The sequence below is a fragment of the Carlito syrichta genome, unplaced genomic scaffold (genome assembly GCF_000164805.1).
Source record: "Carlito syrichta isolate Samal-C Ts95f unplaced genomic scaffold, Tarsius_syrichta-2.0.1 Scaffold308187, whole genome shotgun sequence".
Lineage (NCBI taxonomy): Eukaryota > Metazoa > Chordata > Mammalia > Primates > Tarsiidae > Carlito > Carlito syrichta.
The window spans coordinates 375,998-398,750 of NW_007252283.1; the positions used below are offsets into that span (position 1 = coordinate 375,998).

General features: G+C 48.2%; 1 protein-coding gene across 1 annotated transcript in view; it reads left to right on the forward strand.

Moving 5' to 3' along the window:
• The window catches only part of ALPK2 (alpha kinase 2), a 131,179-nt gene that overhangs the window by 107,009 nt on the left and 1,417 nt on the right, over positions 1-22,753 (forward strand). Inside the window, exons 10-11 of the mRNA XM_008065201.2 lie at positions 2,274-2,491; positions 8,874-8,922. Coding sequence (XP_008063392.1) covers positions 2,274-2,491; positions 8,874-8,922 — 267 coding nt within the window. The remainder of the gene's footprint in view (positions 1-2,273; positions 2,492-8,873; positions 8,923-22,753) is intronic.

Genomic DNA, 22,753 nt, shown 5'->3' on the forward strand with positions numbered 1-22,753 from the left:
GAGCGTGGGGAACAACTGCTGAGCAACACCTTGAAGATCTGAGGGGGGCTGGGATCCAGGGCACCGTTGGAGGAGATGGGTCAGGTGGCAGCGGGGGTGGTTCATCGTAGGAAGAAGGGGGAGGACGAGAGTGTGAGCACAGATGGGAGGTGGGGGTGTGTGGTGGTGGCAGCTTTTAGAGGTTCTTCTCTGGTTGCTTCCATTTTCATGGTAAAACAGGAAGCTGAGAGTGAGGTCGGGGAGGAGGTGTGAGTGATTTGAGGAGGAAGGAGCAGGTAGGAAATCATTGTCTAGCACGATGTGGCAGTGAATGGATTTATGCCAGAACATCCATCTGATCACCTGTACCTGCATAGCCTGCTCCTGACCTCCCTGCTTCTGTCCCTGGCCCCAACCCTCTCAGCCTATCCTCCTCAGAGTGGCAGTTGATCCTTGTAACAAGAAGTCTGATCACATCCCTTCCCTGCCCAAAGGCTTCTCATCCAACTCAATAGAAAGAGCTGAGTTTTCCAAAGGGTCTTCCAAGCCCTTCAAGGCCTGGCTTCCTGTCCTCTCCTGCCACCCTCAGTACCTGTCGCTGTTATAACCAGAGAGTGAGAAAGGAGTCGCCATACACTGAGAATCGAATTTTTGAGTCCTTTAATAGTCAGCGGTTGAGAGAGGGCTCATGCCTGAGAAACTCTTGACCCCGAATGCAGCAAGCCAGGGGTTTATAAGGGCAAAACCCGCAAGGAACTAAAAACAAAAGCAACAGGGAACTAAAACAAAAGGGAATAATTACTTGGTGCAACATGTGATTTCAGTTAAGTAAAGGTACGATTAGAATGAGAAACTCTTGACTAGGGAGTTTTCAAACACCAGGGAGACAAGCCAAACACCAGGGGAACAGAGGACTGGAAGAAGGATGTGGGCTTGTGAGTACGGGAAGGTTGCAATGATCACACGCAGGGAGGTTGCATATGGATGAGCTGGCAGCTAAGATGGAAGACTTTTAACAAAATGTTGTTACTCATGTTAAGCAAGATATTATAGGCTATTATAAGTTTTACAGATATTTTGCGACCCTCCCCTGGCTCACTGCATTCCAGCCACACACTGCTGGTAGTCTTTCTACTTAGAGCCCCACCCACTTGCTGTTCATCCTACCTGGAATGCTCTTGCCACAGGTGTCCTCACAGCTCCTCCCTCACTTCCTACAGGTCTCTGCTCAAATGTTCTTTATTAATTGGCAAGAAATCTCTGACTCCCTCAAATAAAATAGCAGCTCCTTCCCTAGCCCGGGGCTACCTGTCTCCTCTCTGCTGTTTGATTTTTTCCCACCTAGCACTTAGCACCATGCATTTGCTTGTTTATCGGCTGTCTCCTTCATTCAAATGTAAGATCCATGAGAGCAGAGTCTCTGTTTTCCTTACTGCTGTTTTTTGGGATAGTGTCTGGGAGGGCATCTGATTCCTATTCCTAGAGGCCACCGAATAAACATGTGTTGACTGAATAAAAGGGAAGAAGGATAAAAAGATGGATGGGTAGAAGGAAGGAAGGAAGGAAGGGTGGTTTTGGGTGGATGGGTAGATGGATGGATGAATGGAAGGAAGAAAGAAAGGATAGTTGGGTGGGTAGATGGAGGGAGGGAATGGAAGAAGGAAGGGTGGTTGGGTGGGTAGATGGATGGATGGATTATAGTCATCGATCAATCGGTCATTAAGTTATGACTAGAATGAAGATATTCATGTCTGCATGAGCTATTAAACTTCATCCCAAGGAGAAATTTCTAAGAACAATTTAAAAATAGAAATATATTTTCTTACCCACTGAATAGTCATTGGGAAGATTTCTTTCTTTCTTTTTTTTTTTTTTTTTGAGTTGGAGTCTCATTCTTGTTGCCCAAGCTGGAGTGCAGTGGCACGCTCATGGCCACCACTGTGTCAACTTGCTGGACTTCGGCGATCCTTCCGCCTCAGCCTTCCAAGTTGCTGGAACTATAGATGTATGCCTCCACGCTCGGCTAGTTTTTGTGATTTATTGTAGAGATGAGGACTCACCAAGTTACCCAGGCTGGTCTTGAACTCCCGGGCTCAGGCAAGCCCCTCGCCTCAGCCTCCCAAAGTGCTGGGATTACAGGCTGAGCCGCTGCGCCTGGCCAGGATTTCTAAATCTAATGAGTCATAGGGATGAATTCGGCAGCCCCCTGCTGCTCCAGATAAGGATAGAATGCCCTAGAAGTCTTTCTTTCCATCTGAGAGCTTGATGTGCACCTGTCTTCTCTTCCCCGCCAGGATCATTCCTATTTTTCTTATCCATCGGCCTGAGAACAATATCCCATATGCAACCGTGGAGGAGGAGCTGATTGGAGAATTTGTGAAGTATTCCATCAGGGATGGGAAGGAAATTAACTTCTTGAGAAGAGACTCGGAGGCTGGTCAGAAGTGTTGTACCTTTCAGCACTGGGTATACCAGAAAACAAGCGGCTGCCTCCTGGTCACGGACATGCAGGGTGAGAGAGCAGCTTGCCCAGGGCTCCAGGGATACTGTGGGTCTGGGTGAAGCTAGGACTAGGGAGGAAGGGAAAACAGGGAGGGGAGTAGGGAGGGAGGGGAGGGGAGGGTAAGGAGAGATCTGCTGGGTGCCCTGAATTCACAAAAAGTGTGACTAATGTCTCATCAGAAACAAGCTTTGACAAAGGAGCTGCAATGGCCAGCCAGATGATTTAATAAAGTTCATTTTAATAACTCATGTCAATAATGCCTTCCTGTTACAACAGGCAACCATGGGTTGACTTTATTCTCAGTAGAGGCAAACTCAGAAATAGATATGAAAATCCACATCTACCAAAAGATGGATTAGATGCAGTATTTCATTCTCAGTAGGTGAAAAGGCCTTTAGAATGCTTTAGGCGTGACGCTCCCTGCCAAATGTAAAACATGTTTGCAATGTACACAGAAGCTTTAAAAAGACCACTGTTTGTACGAAGCGGAGATGTCATAATTAGACAGACACGAGACAATACTCAAGTAAAAATGGCTTATTTGGGACGGGATCCCAGCCCAGGGGAGGGGAAGTGTGGTGTGGAGGGGAGGCAGCTGATATGGGAAAGGTGTGTTATTATGCAGACAGCGCCAGCGGAGATGATGCCTGCTGGGAGCATATTTCCCAGTGAGGGAGCTGGGGTGTGTATACACCAGCCCCCAGGGATCACCAGCTGATGGCTGCTGCTGGTGGGGGCATTGACTCCCTGCGCTTGTCACCTACTGCATGGGCAAGCTCAGCTGGGCAAAACATGATCTGAGAAAGTTCTCAGGCGAAGAAATGCTGGTGGTGGCACCTGGAGGTAAATCCAGGCGCCCAGAAGTGGATGGGGTGTGAGCAACGGGTAAGACACAGGCAGCTTTTGCTGCAGGGGGCTCCCTATTTCTGTTTCTTTCCAAATAATAACACGCAATCTGAACTATATTATTGCATGCCCACTAAATGTCAGATATTGTCCCAGACAGGGGTTCCAAGCTGTAGCTATACCGTAATACTGAAGAGTAAGAGCTTCTGGCTTCTGTTCCCTGCACTGCCACTCCTGAGCTGTTAGCCACTGGGCAAACGATCTCCCCCTCTGTGCTTCAGTAATTTGCACGAGTTGTTGTGAGGATTAAATGAGATGGTAAAACATTGACTGCCTCAATGCGGGGGTCCACCCCACAAGGGTCGTGAGATTTCCTGAAGGAGAGACGGAAAGGCGAAGGACAAAAATATTATACTCGGACACCTGCTTCCTGAACAGATGACGTTTAATGTTAGTTAACACAGAGCTTTTATACCATTTGTAGAGGGGCAAGACAAAGAAAATTCCTTCACGTACATATCTTCTAAAAGTTACCATCTAGTGGTCTTAGCAACAAACAAACCAAGATCCCTTTAAACATTCAGACAACAAGTCTTATTCATAAAGCCAACAATGATACTTTTAGTCCAAAGTCCTGAATTATAGTCCTTGAACTGTCTCCAGAAAGTTTCCAAGTGTAAAGTTCTTCATGTAGTAGTAATTTTTCTTCTGGGGCTTTTATTAGCTTCAGAGCTTTGTAATCACCTTTCTTGTCTAGGTGTCTTCGTTACTTTTCTCTTGCAGTGTTTATTTCTAAAGAGAACTCAAAAGAAGCTTTTAGTAATGTTTTCCAGCAACCCCCCAAGGTTGCTTTCTGTCTTTAGCTAATTTATCATAGAAGTTTCTGATTAGTATATTATGAGTTCAGTGAAAACTCACTCTATAAATGTTAACTTAGAGTTTTAACTATTGAACTAAGTAAAAACCTTGATTAATCTTTATCCTAGGTCAGTGAAAACAGTGTTATAAATCATCTACATAACTCCTAGATAAGTGTTAGAATTTATAATGAATTCATAATGAACTTACTATAAACTTGTGCTTCTAAAAAACCTTATGTCTAAACACTAAACTACATAATTCTAAATCAAATAAGGAGTGAATATACTTATATCATTTATTACTTAAGCAATATCTAGTAACTTATAACCAAGTGAAAGAAATCATTCTTGATGTGCTTCAGAGTTTAACCCTTGCATATGTTAGAAAAGGCCAAACGGCATAGTGGGAAATGGAAAAATAAACCATGACATTTCCAGGTTAGCTATGAGTACTTTACATAAATATGCCATTTTCTTCTTCCACGACTACACAGAATTCTTTGGCAGTATCAAACAGCAAAGGTGGAAGACAGAAGGGCCTCAGCTTCCCGGGCTCGCCCTGTAGCCCGGGGTCTTCAGCCCACCAGGACCCACCAGGTGGGCCACCAAGGCCGGCTCCCAACACCGCATGGCCACCTAATGAATGTTCTTGATTTTTTTAACTCTTTATTTTGAAATAATTATAGGTTTGCAAGAATTCGCAAAAATACGTGGAGGTGTCAACATACGCGTCACCCAGCATCGCCTGATGGTGACATCTCGCAAAACCATAATCCAGGATCAAAACCAAGAGTCTGACACGAGTGGGATATAGTTAACCAGACCATGGACTTCCCTTGGGTTTCACCAGTTTTTGCTCGCACTCATTTTCTCTATTATTATTTTTGGGAGGGGGCAGCCCCCAAACGGGAATGGGTTCAGGCGGATACCCTTTTTTCTGATCATTTTAATTTACTCTTCATAATAGCACCGCAAAGAAGACATTAGGATCTCCAGTCAGCACATGAGAAAATTGAGGCCTGGAGACAGTGATGTCATTGGCTTCCGCGACCAGGTCGTGCGAAGAGGGGGCTAAGACCCCAGTCCACATTTTCTGACTCGGAATCCCAAGCTTTTCCCACTCAGTAGCAAGTTAACACATTTGCAAGAGATTTCCTTTCTGACCCTTCCACGTGCTTCCTGAGGTCAGAAGGCTTTGTCCCGTGTGTGTGCGGTTCCTCCACCTTCTCACTCTCCTGAGGCCTCCGTGCCAGCCAGCTGGGAACTGTGCCTTGACAGGCTTGGAGATGGGGGTCGATCTGCAAATTTAAGGCAGACGTAGCTGCTCACTCTCTGAAGAGACATCACGGATGCCCACATATGTGCAAAGTACGGTCTTAACAGACAACTGTTTATTCCACTTAGACTCTGTGCAATTGTTGCTGTGCCCCTATCTTTTCGACTTCAGAATTAATTTTGTATTAAATATAGTTCTCCTACCCCAAAGCAACAGCATGGCACTTCACATACAGCTAGTTTCGCTTCCAGGCACTAGAAAACAACCATGGTGGAATATTGCATCTCTCGGTAAATATGGTTTAATGCGGTGATGCCGTGTTTCGTAACGGTATTTGTTTACTCTGCTGCTGGGAACATTCTTTTTATTGTGGCATGAGATAGCATATCCTTTCTCTAAGTAATCTTTTTATAATTTGACTAAGACATTAGAATTAGAATTAAAACAAACAAACCCGAACTTGGGCTCTTAACAAGTTACCCACTCCTGGCTTTATTTGCTTGTTTATAAGATCGTGCCAGTGTTATGGTCTACTAATAAATCAAGGCGGGGAACTGGTAGAAAGAAGTTTATTTCTGAGTTTGAATCCAGGGAGCAGAGCCAGACTTGAGGTCTTTCTAAAATGGTTCTGCTTACACTCCAGGCTTTTACGACTCACTTTTATAGGTCCAGAGTGGTTAGTACCTAGACATTAGCCATGTGACCAGCAGAGCAATGTATAGAACTTGAGTTTCAGTAGCATTTATTGATGGTGACATTTTTTTGGTCCAGACTTCCTGGAGCCGATATCAGAGGTATCTCATAGCTTTTATCAGAACAGCCCGGCAGAAGCATGAATCAAACTTGCCATAGAGTAAAGGGAGTTTACAAAGCCTAAGACATCATGCGTTATGCAAAGCTATTCAAATCACAAGACTTACGACTACATTGATACTATATTATTCAAACTTATAACCACTCAAGAAAAGGGAGTACATGGCGATTTGCATCTTTTAGTTGATGGGGCATAGACTACAGGGAAGTCAAGGATCCCCTGAAGCTACTTACTGGGAGTGCATGGGAGATAAGGGGAAGTGCACCTTTTATTAGCTCTCAGGAATACTGTTTGGGGAAGTACAGGAGTACTTGAGCCCGTGTCCTTCTCTAGGGGCTGTGACAATATGGACAGACATTAGCGGGTCTCTGTGTCACCAGGTTTGTGGAGTAAGAGGTGAGCCTAAGATTTGGACTTAAGACCTGTACCTCATGAGACTGCCAGGGTTTCTAAGAAGGTGCCACCCCCAAAACCCCAAAACTCAAATTCTAGAGAACAAACTTTGAATGCTGCCAACTTCCTTCCTTCCATCAGAAACAACCTACAGACTACTAATATGCCCAACTCAGTTTGTTAGCTGATACTAGAACTTAACTTACTACTCTCCTACTCTCTAGAGACTCTTAATAACCTTCCTTGGTTGAATGACTGGCAAATTATTAAACCAAGAGGGAGAAGTTTCCTTTGAAAAATTATATCCTATCTTTCTAAACTGTAAGTGACAGCTGGTAATTGCGAGAAATGAGAAAGCAATTCCCCAAGTTCAAGAATCTTTTGCCAAATGACTTTTTAAAATCGGATTTCTAGGCAGCTTAGAGCTGTGATTTTTAGACAGCATTTTCCATGAAACAAGATGTCCGAAGAGGGCTTTTGCAATTTTTTTTTTTAAAAACGTAATGCCTTCAATACAAGCTATGGGAAGCATTTCTACATATGTTTGAGTTGTTAGCAGCTTTGAAAGGATGAGATGAATTGGTTACCAACTGCAAAAGAGGCTTTTGGAATGCTCACTGGCTTCTCCAAAGTGCCGCATCTAATTTAGCTCACAGATGCGGGGAAGCAGGCCTCATCGCTTCTGTCTGACTAGCCAGTCTGAATAGCAAATGGCCGGGATTTTGGCCATGCTCCTGGTGGACACTGCTGAATCAGAGCACTGACCCTTCTGCTTTCCTTTTCTAGGCCTCAGAAAACAGTGATCAGAGGGGTGGGAGCCGTGGAAAACTAGGTTGTCATCAGATCTGAGGTCCTCGTGGGTGCCTTTGGGGGGATGCTGGCTCCTTCTTCCACAGCCCAGACCAGTTTATAGGCTGCCAGATCCCTCTGTGGGCAGGTCCCCTGCTGGCAGGGAGGGATACCAGTGCTCACAGCCCAGCCCATGGAGGACAAGAGTCAGGGGCAAGAGCAGAGGAAGTGAGGCCCAGGCCGGGTGTCTGTCAGGTGCAGGCACACTGGTGGGTGGCACTGCGGGCCTGCGATCATCCCTCTAGATCGCATGGGTGAGGTCTTGGCAGAGGTCTACCTCCTGGTGTGAAGCAAGTGCCCAGAGTTACCGCCCTAGGGAGACAGGAACGGAATTGGTAGCTGGTGGGGGCATGGAGAGTCTGGCAAGGGCTTGGAGGCCATTCACACTCTGGGCATCAGGGAGGTTTTGTTACTTCCTGCTGAACCCTGGAGAGGTCAAGGATGTGGCTGAGGGTGGGTGGAGTGAGAGAGGGTGGCTCTTTTCTGCTGCTGAAGCGGATGGTAGCTCTTGTCTCCCTTGAGGTGGAAGAAAGTAGGATGGTCCACTCTTTCCATTCCTAGTTCCCAGCTCCCCCTCTCAGCTGTTCCTGCTGGAAAGGCAGATGCAAAATGACTCCTCTGGGTTTGGGAGTCCACCAGGGATGCCCGTGGCTCTTTGCTGAGGGGAGTGGGATGTTCAGGTAGCTGTTTTATTGTTTTGGTCTTGGTGCCTCCCTTTCACCATGGTTTACTGAGGAAAGATGAGAATAAGAGTCAAAGGATCAGACTGTGCCTTCCAAATGTCAGGGTTCCCAGGCCACTGGTTCAAAGTCTACATACAACTCAGGATTGTTTCCCTGGGTCTAATGCTGAGCCAGAAAATCTCCGGTCCTGGATGGGAAAACTCCTTTTATGGAGATAGGAAATCACGTGTCTGGAGTTGGCCTTGAACTGAACAAATGCCGCCTTGAACTCTCTCACTGCTGCCATTAACCACCCCAGCCCATACTCACTCCTCTTCCCACGGTGAAAGGGCCTCCATTTTCACTGAGGAATGGGAGGCCAGACCGACCTAAGGTGAAGTCCGAGTGCTTCTGGGAAGAGAGCTCATGGGACAAGCCACGGGTCTCGGACCTCTGTCACGGGATGGGGTGGGCCGTGGTGGGGGGAGAGGATGCCATTTCTAGAGCTGAAAGGGCTTGAGTTGCTTGCTGGCACGAGGCCCAACTCCCCCCTATGCCCTCTGAATCTAGACGCGTATCTGAACCAAAGAGGAACGTGTGAGTCACTCCCCCTTCCTGGGGGATGGATGGCTCGTCCTTTCCGAGGAACCCCTAGTAACCCAAACTCCGTCTTTGCTCTCTCTTCCTGTAGGTGTAGGAATGAAGCTAACTGACGTTGGCATAGCAACGCTGGCTAAAGGGTGAGTAAGGAAAGCCGCAGTGCACCTCCTTGAACCCAGGGCTTCTAGACTCCTCCCACGGTGAAAGGGCCTCCGTTTCCACTGTCAGGCCGAGGTGGGCAGAGTGGATTTCTGTTCCCATTGGTGGATGATAAGTGTTCTTGGGATGAATCCAGTTCATTTCTCTCACTTACATGAAAGGTTTATGAACTTTGTTCTTGCGGGGAAACACATCTGCTTCCTAAATTTGAAACAGATAAGAATTCTTGCAAACACATTTCGAGACTGATGACTAGGAGTCAGGCGTGCCATGGGGGAGGAGAGGGATGCCAGCGATAGTGGGATGCCTTTTAACCATGAATGTTCCGTTCTTCTACATTTCATATCGTCGCTATTCTGAGCCTCTGTGAAAAAAAAATTATTTTTGCAGTTGAGTGCAATGAATTCCATTTGTATCTTTTAAATCTATTTTTCCCCTAAAAGTTCTTGAGGCAGCTGACAGGCTCCCAGGATGAATATCACAGGAACAAACGGCTATTGCAGAGCTGTGATTAGTTGTGTGTTGTTATCGATGGTTTTGTTTTCCTAATTTAGAGCATTGTTTCACTCAGTGTATGACATGCCCAGATCATGCTACGATACATTTTGCCAGGGTATCTTTTTATTTTTTATGTTTATTTTTGATTTATTGTAGAGATGAGGTCTCACCAAGTTGCCCAGGCTGGTCTTGAGCCCGTGGGCGCAGGCAATCCTCTCACCTCGGCCTCCCAACGTGCTGGGATTATAGGCATGAACCACTGCGCCCGGCCGATATCTTTTGAACAAACTGCCTCTTCTCGCTTCTTTACTTGACCGCCACAAAGGAGAAAGCCAGACATTTGTGACTCCTGGTGAAAACGAAATTCTGTGTTGGAGCTACTATTGCCTTTGCTCCTGCTTGTCCCATTTACTAAGACCATCTGTAGGGAGAAGGAAAAGGGGGAATATGACTCTTGGAAGGGATGGCTTATTTTAAGAGTCGGGATTTATTGTTATCAGGTATGGTGAGGCCAACAGATTGGGAGATGATTACCACTGGAAAGCTAGTTTGTGACACACAGTTCCCCCACAAGGAGGGGTCGCACCATGCCACCCGGGGGGCCGCATGGGAAAGTACCAGGGTCAGTCAGGAGGCAGAGGAAGAGAGGTGAGGACACAGGCAGGAACCTTTCTTGTGGCTTCTTTGGGAAGGCATGGGTGAGGTCAGGTCAGCAGGCTTAGGATCGGCTGGTTTGAAATTTTTCAGCGGGCTCTGGGGCGTCGCGGCTCTTTCTAGTTGGCTGGTAGTTGCCCTGAGGTGATTAGGGCTTGAAGACTGTGGCCCTGAGTGTGGCAGGGAAGTGGGGGGTGGGAGGGTTGGGGGGTGCTTAGAGGAGGTCGTGGGAGTGTGGGTTCTGGATCGGCGGCTTTGCATCAAAGCTTCCCCGGAAGGCAGTCATTTTATTTCGAGGAACTGGTGGCCCTGAGAGGGGCAGCCTGTCCAGGACCAATAAGGCCCCCGGGTCCAAGCATCAGAAATAGAGAATAATGGCATGATGAATACAGCTTACTCTCCCACCGCAGGGAACGACTTCTCTGTGCAAGCTTTCTGGTTGTTTCACAACATCCTCAGCATCACTGCTCTCACAAATATGCTACTTTTCAGCTTGAATGAAGGACAGAGAGAAGTAGAGGAGTTTGAAAAGGGTAGAACGGGGATCATTCTTCCTCTTCACCTCCAGATCAGTGTGTCTGATTCATGAAGTTCTCACTGATGGTATGAAGCTCCCCATTTGGTTTTGGAAACAAGATGCAGTTTGGAAACTTTCCACGATGTGGATCAGTGATGATAAAGTTTGATGTTGGAACTGTCTCCAAGCTTCTCCCCCGAGCCGACTGGAGCCCTGAGTATCATACGCTTCAGCGAATTTGGCATGGCCCAGGGCTTGTTGAGAGAGCGTGCTGGGGGTGGTTGTGATATAGTAGGGAGATGGGAACAGGGGTTTGAGAGAGAGAGAGACTCAGTTCATATCCCGGCCCTGGCACTTTTCTTTTCTCCTGGTGGTAGCCTTGCTTCTTGGCATTACAGGAATTTGTCAAGCCTGTCTTACGCGGAGGATAACCAAATGGCACCGTTTCCCCTTGACAGTACCATTTTATGCCGATGTCCTCACATCTCATTCGGTTGAGCATTTGTTCTGGACAAGTGTCCCCAGTTTAGAGGATAAATTGTATAGTGTCCTATTGCTGTAGACCTCTGGACTCCAGAAGGACTTCCCAAGCGGAACCTTCCTTTCCAGCCTGCCTGACCGCTCTTGGGCGTTGCAAATGCAGGCATCAGCCAGCCCCAGTTTGAGTGCTGGCTTGTCACTGTATCAGCCGTGTGACTGTGGGCATGCGACTCTAAGTTCTCAAAGCCGGTGATGTACAGAATGGGGACACTCAGGCCTCCCCTGAGAACTCCTCCCCATCATCATCTGCATCTAGCCCCCAGAACTTGGAGGACAAATATTACTTTCCTTTCTCTCCTCATGCCTCAGGCTGACACCAGTGTAGACACATTTTATACCATTATTTAGAAGAACTCTATCAAAAACAAAGAAAAAACTTGTCTAAGAAGTTCCAAAAGCTAAGATGGGCTTAAGAGCATGATGATTTAAGACATCTTTTAAAAGCATGTCAGCAGTTTCCAGGAACCCAAACCAACTGAGAGCTTCAAATGGCACCATTTTTTCCCCTCCTAATTTAAAAAGAAATTCAATCCCTTAGTTTTGTTCTCAGTTTTAATGTGACTTATCTAGCCTGGGACAGCTGCCCAAGACCCATTAAAAGTGCTGATGGCTGGAGCCAGTGCAAAATATAAAGTGTAATATTTTACTGCCTATAAAGTGTTACTTAGTGACTTACTGCCTTCCCACCCAAGGAGAGGCCAGGGAGCAGGAGATGGGAGAGAAGGGAATTTTAACGTGTTTGAGAGCTTTGGAAGGGATTCAATGTTTTTTAGAAACTTTTCTTTAAACTGTACTTTTAAGCCACGTTTTTCTTTCAAAAGAAACATATCTTGGAATCCCAGTTTGCAAAACCGTTGGAAGGGGAACTTCTCCAATCACGGGGTAAGGATGGTTGGGAACTCTTTCTAGAGACTCCCCAGACCTCTCTGCTCTGGAGCGAAACCCAGTGACAATGTCCACCCTCCTCACTTCATGGGTGAGAAGGAGGGGCAGGGCCCAGGGCCACCTACTTACAGGCACCAGTCGGGAAGCAAGGGACACAGGGCCAGCACCCCGGGGGCAAGGGGCCAGGTCCTCAATGCCGGAGAGTTGATTGAAGAAGTTCTCCAGTGAACACCAAAGCTGCAGATGGTGACAGACTTGGAAAGGGCTCAAGTTCAAAGGCACTTTGCAGACAGGAGGAGAAAAGTCCAGGTAGGAAGCAGGAGGAAGAAAGGAAAGAGGACGTTGCAGACTGCAGAGAGCTTCCAGAGAGCAGATGGGAGGAAGGAAGAACAGGGTTGATGGAGCTCATTCTCCTGGTTCTTAGCAAGCACCGTGTGCAAGCTTAATTCATCCATGCTGAGAAGGAAGCGTTACAAGTTCTATGAAGGCTGGCGTCTGGCAGCCTTCAGCTGCGGGGAATGGCACCATCGTGAGGAACAGTGGTGCCCTGTGTGTTATGTAAAGAAAATCTTCCCATAAGTCTCAGCCAGGACCACACATTTGGTTGTCGATACCCCAGAAATGCAACTTGTCTTGTTTTCGTGTTTGATGAAGTCAAAGGTTGTGATACTATTTTTGTGAGTAAGTAGAGAACTGTCGTGATATATTTGTTTTAGTTCAACTTTACTTGGTAGTATGATTCTTGAAACAGAAGCACATCTTATTTCTCCTGGGAGACAGTGATATGAATATGTCAAAATGTATACGCTTAATCTTTTGGCAAATGCTGAGTACAGAAATTTCCAGCTACAAAGCATGACAAGTAAGTTTTTGTTTTTTTTTTTAACATTCAATAATTTATTTTCTGGATAGACCCAAGATACTAACTGGACTGTTGAACACATTTCTGATTTGAAATTGCTCAGCCATTTAGAGTTCTCTGAAGTAGACCAGGAAAGATGCCTAATCTTATAAATGGAGGTTTGGAAATTTAACCTAACCAACTCCAAACCCATCTAAAGCCTCGTGTGCAGGGGAACAGACCTGATCTCCCCAGCCCCCAGTGAGTTCCTGGGGGACACGGAGAGATTGTGATTCAGCCACCAGAGGGCACCAGAGCCAATACATTGCCCCCCCCCAAAAACCAATTTCACGTTGCTGAATTTAAGTAAGATGGAGAGAAATACCATGAGCAGATGTCTTCCCAGTCAGTAAGTGCTGGACCAAAATGACATTGACATGAACAGCCGCAAAGGCCACCCCCTCGGTGTGGCTGCCAGCCAGCATCGAGTGTGACTTGAGAAAGTGTGGCTTGTGTTAGGCGTCCCTGACGTGGTCGCACGTTCAAGAGACCCTGGACAGAAGCCTGAATGGCTTGTTCCCTGGGAAGGGCCTATGTGGGGTGATAGGACCCTACATCGCAAAGCAGACACAGGGGAGGGCAGTCGCCTGGAGAAAACAGACTCCACCGGCGTGTGCGTGTCTGCCTTGGGCCCTGGCCATGAAGAAGAGGGAAGATGAAAAAAGACCCCATGTTCAGCCGAGCTGTGTTCCAGAAGAAAGGCTCTGCCCTCAGTGCCTGCAGACAAGACAGAGGGGACGGCAGCCACCTGGGATGCTTCACCCAGGCACGCCTGTATGGGGAGAGAAAGACCAGACCAAACTTGTGGGTTGAAAGAAATGGGATCTCTCATCTTCAAGAAGCACACTCCAGAGCTGTCCTGTGTGCGTGAGTGGGGACTCCAGGCAGACTATTTAAAGCAATGCATGGCTCTGCCAGGAGGGGCGGAAGCAAAGGGACTTCAGAACAGGATTTCCTGACATCGCTTAGGAGCCTTTCACAGCAGGGCTGGGTCACCAAAGAACATCAAACATTTCAGCTGACTCGTCAGTGCCAGGCGTTAGCGGACCAGTCTCGCGGGCTGAACGGACCCGAGAAGGACACCTTTATACCCCAAATATCCACTTTCCCAGACTGCTGCCACTGCCACCTATCCTGGAAGGTGGCCTGCATTCCATTTAAATCTGATCAAGCCATTCTGTAGTGAGTTAGTGGGCTGATTTATTTGACTTCAAGTCTGGAGACCCGTGAAGGGGATAGTGTGCATTTGAGCAGTTTTGACAAGGCTGACAATACTACAGTAATGCTCTCAGCGTGTGTGGTGTGTGGGGAGTGTCTTGAGGCCAAGAGTCAGCCAGGACACATCCCCTCCACGGGGGACGGGGACTAGCACGGCAGTCTCTTGGCCTCTGCCCAGAAGTCTCACAAAGGACAGCTCTGTTTTTTTTTTTGAGTTGGAGTCTCACTCTTGTCGCCCAGACTGGAATGCAGTGGCCGCTCCCAGCCACCACAGCCTTGACCTGCTGGGCTCCGGCGATCCGTCTGCCTCAGCCTTCCAAGGAGCTGGAACTACAGGCGCGCGCTACCACGCCCGGCTAATTTTTGATTTGTTGTAGAGCTGAGGTCTCGCCAAGTTGCCCAGGCGGGTCTCGAACCCGCGGGCTCAGGCCATCCACTCACCTCGGCCTCCCAAAGCGTGGGATTACAGGCTGAGCCACCGAGCCCGGCTGGACAGCTCTGTTGAAGTGACTAGACTTGGGAGCCATGGGGTTCCTCCCACTCCTGACCCTACTCCTGGCTGTCTCCAAGCCCAGGCTGTTCCCAGGACCCGAGGACTCCTTGTCATTTGTCATCCAGCTTCTGAGACACGTCTGAGCAGAGAGGTGGAGAGAAGCCTGGTAGACTCGAGAAAACCCCACTGCAGGGCTGGCTGTTGGTCAGAAGCAGGGAGGCACGAGACGAGGAAGACGCACAGATGGCCGAGAGGGTCAGGGGTCACAGAGAGCCTGAGTGGACAGGACTGGGTAGAGACCAGAATTGCCCAGAAAAGGATTATCAGTGCCTTCAGGAAAGTCAAAGCCGATGAAGTGGTGGGAGCCAGATGATAGGTCAGACAGGTAATGTGCGGCCCCGATGCCAGGGACTCAAACAGTTTGTCAATGGAAGACAAGGAAACATCTAGAAGGGGACTCGAAAAAGGAGGCGTGGCGTGTGTGTGCGTGTCTCTCTGTCTTAAGGGAACCAGATGCCTGTTTGAAGGCAGAGGGGAAGGAGCCCACAGACAGGCGAAGAGTGAGGGACTCACTGTGGAGTGCTGTTCCAGAGAAATGAATGCCCTCCCTAATGATTTCGGAGCTTGTCAAGATGGAGGGCTCTGCCATCAGCACCATCCAACCAGGGACACACTGGAAATGTCGCCTTGCTTCTACCCACCCTTATCCTCCTTTCTCCCGCCCCAGAACCTCAGCCCAGATGCTCTTCCAAATGGGGAACTCTCTGCAGATCAAACAACAGCGGGCCTTTGGGAACCAGAGCGCTGAGGATTAGGACAGTGGACAAATCTTAGACGGCTTGTTTGACGGGTGTTTTACCTCCAGCATCCCCCTCCCACCCCAGCTGTCTCTGTCCTCAGCGTCAGTTGCAGTTTCAGATACTGGGGAGTGGACTCTATGTTCCCTGCACATTCATGGGGCGAGGACTCATGGGACCCCAAGAATGGACCATACTAGATGATGCTTCTCTCCATCTCACGGGGCCACTCTCTGCACTCTCTTCCTTAGGGCTCACATCACAAAACCCTTCTGGTTCTGGAGAGCCCCCAGAAGACACAAGAACAGGAAGCTTGCAAGTGCGCAGGGGTTCTGGAATACTCTTGTTAGCGGAGCCAGAGACCAGACACAGGGTGAGGCGCTTTTGCCCTCTCTTCTCTCATTTCTTTGCAAAAGGAGGAAACTTTGGGTGTTCTGCTTTTTTCCAGCCAGAGTGACTGGCAGGGAAGATGGTACCCAGACTTGGTTTCCATGGAGACAGCCAGGGCTGTGGCTTAAACTGAGGCCTGAGGGAGGAGCCATAGTGCTGGGCAAGGAGGACAGGGCATGGCAGGATCTGGAGCAGAGAGGGCTGGTGAGCTGAGGGAGGGAGCTTGTTTGTTCTGAGGGAGGTGGAACCATTGGAGCCGTTCTTTGACCATAATCTGACCCTCACTTGTCTGGAGAAGGTAGAAAGCAAGGGCGAATTGTTCAGAGGCTCCCTTACTGGCCCAGGGAGGGGTGGTGGTGGCTGGACCACGGGACCACGGTGCTCGTTAAGATTGGTTGCTGTGCCTGAGCCCGCGGGTTCGAGACCCGCCAGGGCAAATTGGTGAGACCTCATCTCTATGATAAATCAAAAATTAGCCGGGCGTGGTAGCGCGCTCCTGTAGTTCCAGCTACCTGGAAGGCTGAGGTGGAAGGATCGCTGGAGCCCAGAGATCAGCCCAGCAGGTCTGGGCGACAGAGTGAGACTCCAACTCAAAAAAAAACAAAAAAAAAGATTGGCTGCTGAAGGTCACCTGTCCCAAGAGAAGAAGATCACCCCATAGACATCATCAGCATACAACTTCTCTAGAAAACACAGATCTGGGCACGTTACAACAGTCTCGCCCTAAAAAACTCAGCGACTTTTAAAGGAGGACTTCTCAAAGTGATTAAATGAAAACTTGATTTCCGCTGTCAAATAATGTGGGGAACGCCTAGTTTGAACAAGTTTGGGAAGTTTCTTTAGTGTGAGACCTCACAGAGTCTTTAATGAGCTGATGTGTATTTTGAGTGTCCAAGGGGTGAGGAGAGATGCTACATTGCATTTCTCACAGCACTTAGAGCACAGAGTTTCAAAACATCTTGTGGGACTTTCACTGCTTAGAACATATTTTGGGAGATGCCAACCTACAGGAAAAATGGCACAGCCTGGTTTTGAAACCTTTTTACAAATGCCCTCCAACTGCGTCTCTCTTCAGAATGCCTTTTCTTGCTCAGAACACGCCTCTGAACCTTGATCTATGCGGTTCCCTCCACCAGATAAGCCCTGAGCTATCTTTCCTCCATGAAACCTTCTTAAAATCCACTAGGCAGAAGGAAAAATGGCATCTTCTGGATTTCCGCAGCACTTCCTCACGGTATCACGTAAATGCTTGTTTATGTGTCTGTCTTCCCTATAAGATTGCTGGCTTCTGGAAAGAGTCACACTGCTTATGAATCCCCCTTTGAACTCCCCTATGGTGCCTGAAGTAACCAGCTGGTGCCCACTCAGTGAAGAAGAGATCAGAAGTCAATGAATACACATGAAAAGATGAGAGTTAAGAGTGAAATTGTAGGAATTATGAGATGATTCCAGGGCAGAGACCTCCCCAGTGTCCCTCCCTTACATGCAGCTGTAAATCTACTCTGCCAAAGCATAAATTCAGCCCTGACTTTATTTATTTTTTATTTCTTGAGTTGGAGTCTCACTCCATCGCCCAGGCTGGAGGGCAGTGGCACGCTCCCAGCCATCGCAGCCTCGACCTGTTGGGCTCCGGTGATCCTTCCGCCTCAGCCTTCCAAGTAGCTGGAACTACACCCGGCTAATTAAAAAAAAATTATTGTAGAGATGAGGTCTCACCACGTTACCCAGGCTAGTCTTGAACCTGGGGCTCAGGCAATCCTCTCGCCTTGGCCTCCCAAAGTGCTGGGATGACAGGCTTGAGCCACCATGCCCAGCCCCAGCTTTATTTTATACATACATTTCACGTACCAAACTAGGGCTTTGTTTCAATTCCTCACCCTCATCCTCACACTGAATTCCTTGTCCTTAGAGCCATTCCTTATAAATGAATATTTTCTTCAGAGAGGAAATCAAGGGAAAGCCACTGTAAGCAGCTTCTGGCTGGCTTCTAAAAGGGTGACCAAAATGTGGAAAGCTCCATAGGGTTTTCTTGCCTCTCCTAGTTCCTTTAAACGAACTTCTTTTTAAGCTCAGCCAAGAACCATGGTTTCTTCTACACGGCCAGAACGGGAAGCTTCTGTGACTTTCGCAACCCATGATCTCCAGGTGTGTTTGAAGGCAATAAATTGCACGGGGGTGCTATGAGCAAATATGCTGAGAGAGAGGTCACCATGCTGTCAGCTTGTGAGTTTTGTATGAGGCTGAAAGGCTGTGTCATCCATTATGAGGATGAAAAAGGAGAGGAATTGTATTAAGTATTGTATTGGGTTCCTGGGGTTGCCGTAACAAATGACCACAAACTCTGAGGCTTAATAGAAATGGATTGTCTCACAGTTCTGGAGGCTGGAAGCAAGGTGACGGCAGGGTTGGTTCCTTCTGAAGGCTCTGAGGGACAGTTGGTTCCAAGCCCCTCTACCAACTTTCAGAGTTTGCTGGCAACCCTTGATGTTCCTTAGCTTATAGAGGCGTCACTCTGAATCTGCCTCCAATATTATCACATGCTATCTCCCCAGTGTCTGTGTCTTTTCTCTCCTTTTTTTTTTTGAGACTGGGTCTCACTCTGTCACCTAGGCTGGAGTGCAGTGGCACGATCATAGCTCCCTACAGCCTTGAACTCCTAGGCTCAAATGATCCCCCCATTTTGGCCTTCCAGGTAGCTGGGACTACAGGTGCATACCACCATGCCCGGTTAATTTTTCAAAACTTTTTTGTAGAGACAGGGTCTTGCTATGTTGCCCAAGCTGGTCCTGAACCCTTGGCCTCAAGTCATCCTCCAGTCTCAATCTCCCAAAGGACTGAAATACAAGCAGAAACCACCACACCCAGCCTCTCGTCGTCTTTTTAGACACTGGTAATATTGTATTGAGGGCCCACCTCAAAGATAAGGGCTCCAGTGAGACCTTATCTTAAGTAATTACATCTGCAATGATACTGTTTCCAAATAAGGTCATATTCTGAGCTTCTGTAAAGAACATAACTTTGGGGGTGGGCGAAATACTTCTCAACGCTGTATATCCAGTGAGAAAAAGAGTCACATGTTTCTGCAATGGTGATCATGTTGCAGAGATGTCCTAAAACTCCAGACTCAATCCTGGGGGCAGTGGATGGCACGTGTAACATGCAGGGTGGGTTACATACTGGGAGGCCTGCATTTCCCATTGCTGGGGTAGACGAGAGCTTGGCGTCATTGGACATAGATCCTTGGAATAAATCTGGAGTTGATTGGTCTAGGGACACAAAGGATGTTGCCCTATTTTTCTTCCTGGGCAAGGACAGTGGCCTTGGTACCAGCTACCAGTTTGTGAGAACAACAGGTGAAATCAGAAGCACAACGTCTTGGCTGAGACCGAGACCAAACTGAGAAAGGTGAAAGATTTTAATTCTGTAGATGCTGGGTAGCAAAAAAAGTCTGCACTTGAGAAAGCTAGAGAAAGGGAAGTTCAATATTTCTGAGAGGCCAAGTTGAGAGTCCAAAATTAGACAAAGAGACAAAGGGAAGTTCAGAAATGTGATGGAGAGACGAGAGCCTGGCCAAGATTAGGTAGTGTGAGGACGGGGCTGGCGTCCATTCCCTGGCCTCCTTGACCTTATTGAAAAGGAATTCTGGGCATAAAGCAGCATCCTGGGAGAAATCACAGTCTGTGGAGAGGTGTGCCCACACACCCCTAATCCTGAGAGGTGAAGATGGTCTTTAAGAAGATGCAGGAGTAGCTGGAGAGAGTCCTGCTTGTCGTATAGAGAGGGCCCGCTAGCTGGGGACCAGGTGCTGAGAAAGGGGTTTCTGGACTGTGCAAAATCGTCTTCACTCTAGGCTTCAGCATACCCATGTGCAGCCATCTGTAGTAAAATCCAAAGTTGTTGCTGTCTGGCTCTGGTTTTCTACAAGGATCTAAGGAAAGAGGTTAAGGGAAGGAAAGGACAGAACCTATTCCTGCAAGAGCTCTACCTAGGGGCCATCCAGAAGTCATGCTCCTTTGACCAGACTGAGCTTTTTCCATTCCAGATGTGGAAATCATGAGTCAGGGTCCGCTGATCACCTAGCCGGAACTCCTGGTCACAAGACAGTGCTTAAGGAGAGACCGGCGATCTTTCTGGAAAGTCCTGGTATAAATGAGTTACTTTTTCCGTTCAGAGACTAGATGTTTGAATGTTTAAAAGTCTTGAGTTCCGACACAGATGTTTAAAAGTCTGTCCCGACACAGATAACTGGGACTTGTTTCCCATGTTCTGAAACACAGAAGCTACACCTGCCCGTGATATTCATGGTTTGACTGAGAAACTCAGGAATTGGTGTGAGGCATCCAGGGCCTCCCGCAGCAGAAGTTGGGGTTAGGGCTTCCATCACGTCTGTCAAACCCAGGCCCCGCTGGCCTCCTGCTCACCAGGGAGTGCTCAGGCATGAAGGAAAATGGACAGGCTGACATTTCAGCCTTTCTTGGGTCTCCCGCAGAGGAAAAGATAGAGATATAAAAATGATATGGTTAGCAGCGGAATATTTCCTGCTCTGCTGGATTCAACTCTATTTGGTTGATCTTTTCTTCAACCAGGGAGCTTGACTTTTAGAAACCAAGGCATTTTTCACCAGAAAATGGACTGTGGTCTCCCAGAGGCAGAGCGGTTCCCCTGCAGGGCGTAGGGAGGTAGCTGGATTTGTAGCTGCTTTAGCTCCAGAGGGGAAAGAGACCTTTCACGCCCTTAAGAGCTTCAAAGCCAGCTTGGATTGCACAGGGAAAAGAGCACAGGCCCACGCCCGTTCATCCCAGGTGTGCTGACCTTTCCAGGCTCTACCAGCAAATGAAGGAGGCCTGATTGCTTGAATCACATCAAGCAATGCTATGCAATCAGTACCATGCCAGGACTGCAGACTTCTTTTGGGCAATTTGTGTTTGGCCCTATTAATCAGAAGTGGCCAGAACTCCTTCACACCCAGCAGGGCTTGTTTCAGGGGTGTGTACAGAGGCCCACGCTCACAAGGGCCCTGTGTTTGGTTTGGTGCTCTGCTATTACTCTCTTGAAGGTCTGAATACTTTTTTGAACAAGGAGCCCATGTTTTCATTTTGCACCGGGCCCTGCAAATTAAGTCACCAGTCTTGGATCCAAAGCACATCTCCTGCCAATCTCCTTTATCTGGCAGTGATCATTTTTTTTTGAGTTGGAGTCTCATTCCATCGCCCAGGCTGAAGTGCAGTGGCATGCTCACGGCCACCACAGCCTCGACCTGCTGGGCTCCAGCGATCCTTCTGCCTCAGCCTTCCAAGTAGCTGGAGCTGCAGACGCACGCCACCACAACCAGGCTGGTTTTGGTGATTTATTGTAGAGATGAGGTCTCACCAAGTTGCCCAGGTTCAGGCAATCCTCTTGCCTCGGCCTCCCAAAGTGCTGGGCTTACATGCTGAGCCCCTGCGCTTAGCCATGAGCTAGGTATTTTATATAGATTGTAATTCTCAACAACCCTATGGGTAGATATTGTCATTATTTGGAGACGAGAAAACTGACGGAAGCTTAAAGAGCCCACTAATTACGGTCCAGGCTTACCAGCGATCCTTCCGCCTCAGCCTTCCGAGTAGCTGGAACTACAGATGCGTGCTACCATGCCCGGCTATTTTTATTTTATTGTAGAGATGAGGTCTCGCCAAGTTGCCCAGGCTAGTTTTGAATCCGCGGGCTCAGGGAATCCACTCGCCTCGGCCTCCCAAAGTGCTGGGATTTCAGGCTGAGCCACCGAGCCCGGTCCATTGTTTGTTTTTATCACACTTCATTGCAATAATTTGGTAAGTGTCTCCTTCACTGACTGACAAGCACTGTGAGTCAATGTCTTCCTTGTTCTCTACGGTCTCTGTCGTACTTGGCTAGGTATTCTGTAGATGGCGGGGGGGGGGCAGGAAATTTACTGTCCCTTCCTCCCATGAGACTGTATTTCACAGGACACAGTACTAACGCAGATCAACACAAGAATAGCAGATGGAAAAAAAACAAAACAGTGAACGACCACAAAAATAAAAGCATTCCAATCTTTTCTTCAATCATTCTCTATTTGTTGAGTTTTTCCCGTTTACTCAATGCTGGATTGGGTGTTGAGGGAATACTGGCGAGCAGAGAGTGTTTGGCCTCTACCCTCGTGGAGTATGCAGTGTGTGGAGAGATAGACATTAGCCATCTCGTCCACTCACAGATGTCAGACTGTGTGTGGCCATGCCACGCATGAGAGGTGCACAGTCCAGGAGCGTCCGTGATGGGAGGCATGCCTTAGTCCGGCAGGTCGGGAAAGGATTCTTGGAGGAAGTCAACTGAGCTGAGAACTGAAGGTGAGTTCAGTTCTGACTAGAACAGGGAGGAAGGAGCCTTCCATACAGAGGGAGTCACGTGGGCACAGACTCTTGGAGGAAGGGAGCTCGGATACTCTAATGACTGTAGGGAGTTCAGCAGGTGGGAGACAGCACGGGACTGCAGGCAGTTTAGGGAATTCTGTTGTTCTCTTTTTTTTTGTGGATTTTTTTTGAGTTGGAGTCTTACTCTGTCGCCCAGACTGGAGTGCAGTGGCCGCTCCCGGCCACCGCAGCCTCGACCTGCTGGGCTCTGGCGATCCTTCCGCCTCAGCCTTCCAAGTAGCTGGAATTACAGGCAGGCGCTACCATGCCCGGCTTATTTTTTGATTTATTGTAGAGATGAGGTCTCGCTGCCCGGGCGGGTCCCGAACCCACGGGCTCAGGCAATCCACTCACCTCAGCCTCCCAAAGGCGCGGGATGACAGGCTGAGCCACCGAGCCTGGCTCTGTTGTTCTCTTCACAGCGATGGGATTTTAAGCAGGCAGGGACATGAGCCATGTTTTGTAGCCATCGCTCTGGGGTGAGGCGGAGATGGCACTGAGTGGAGCAGAGT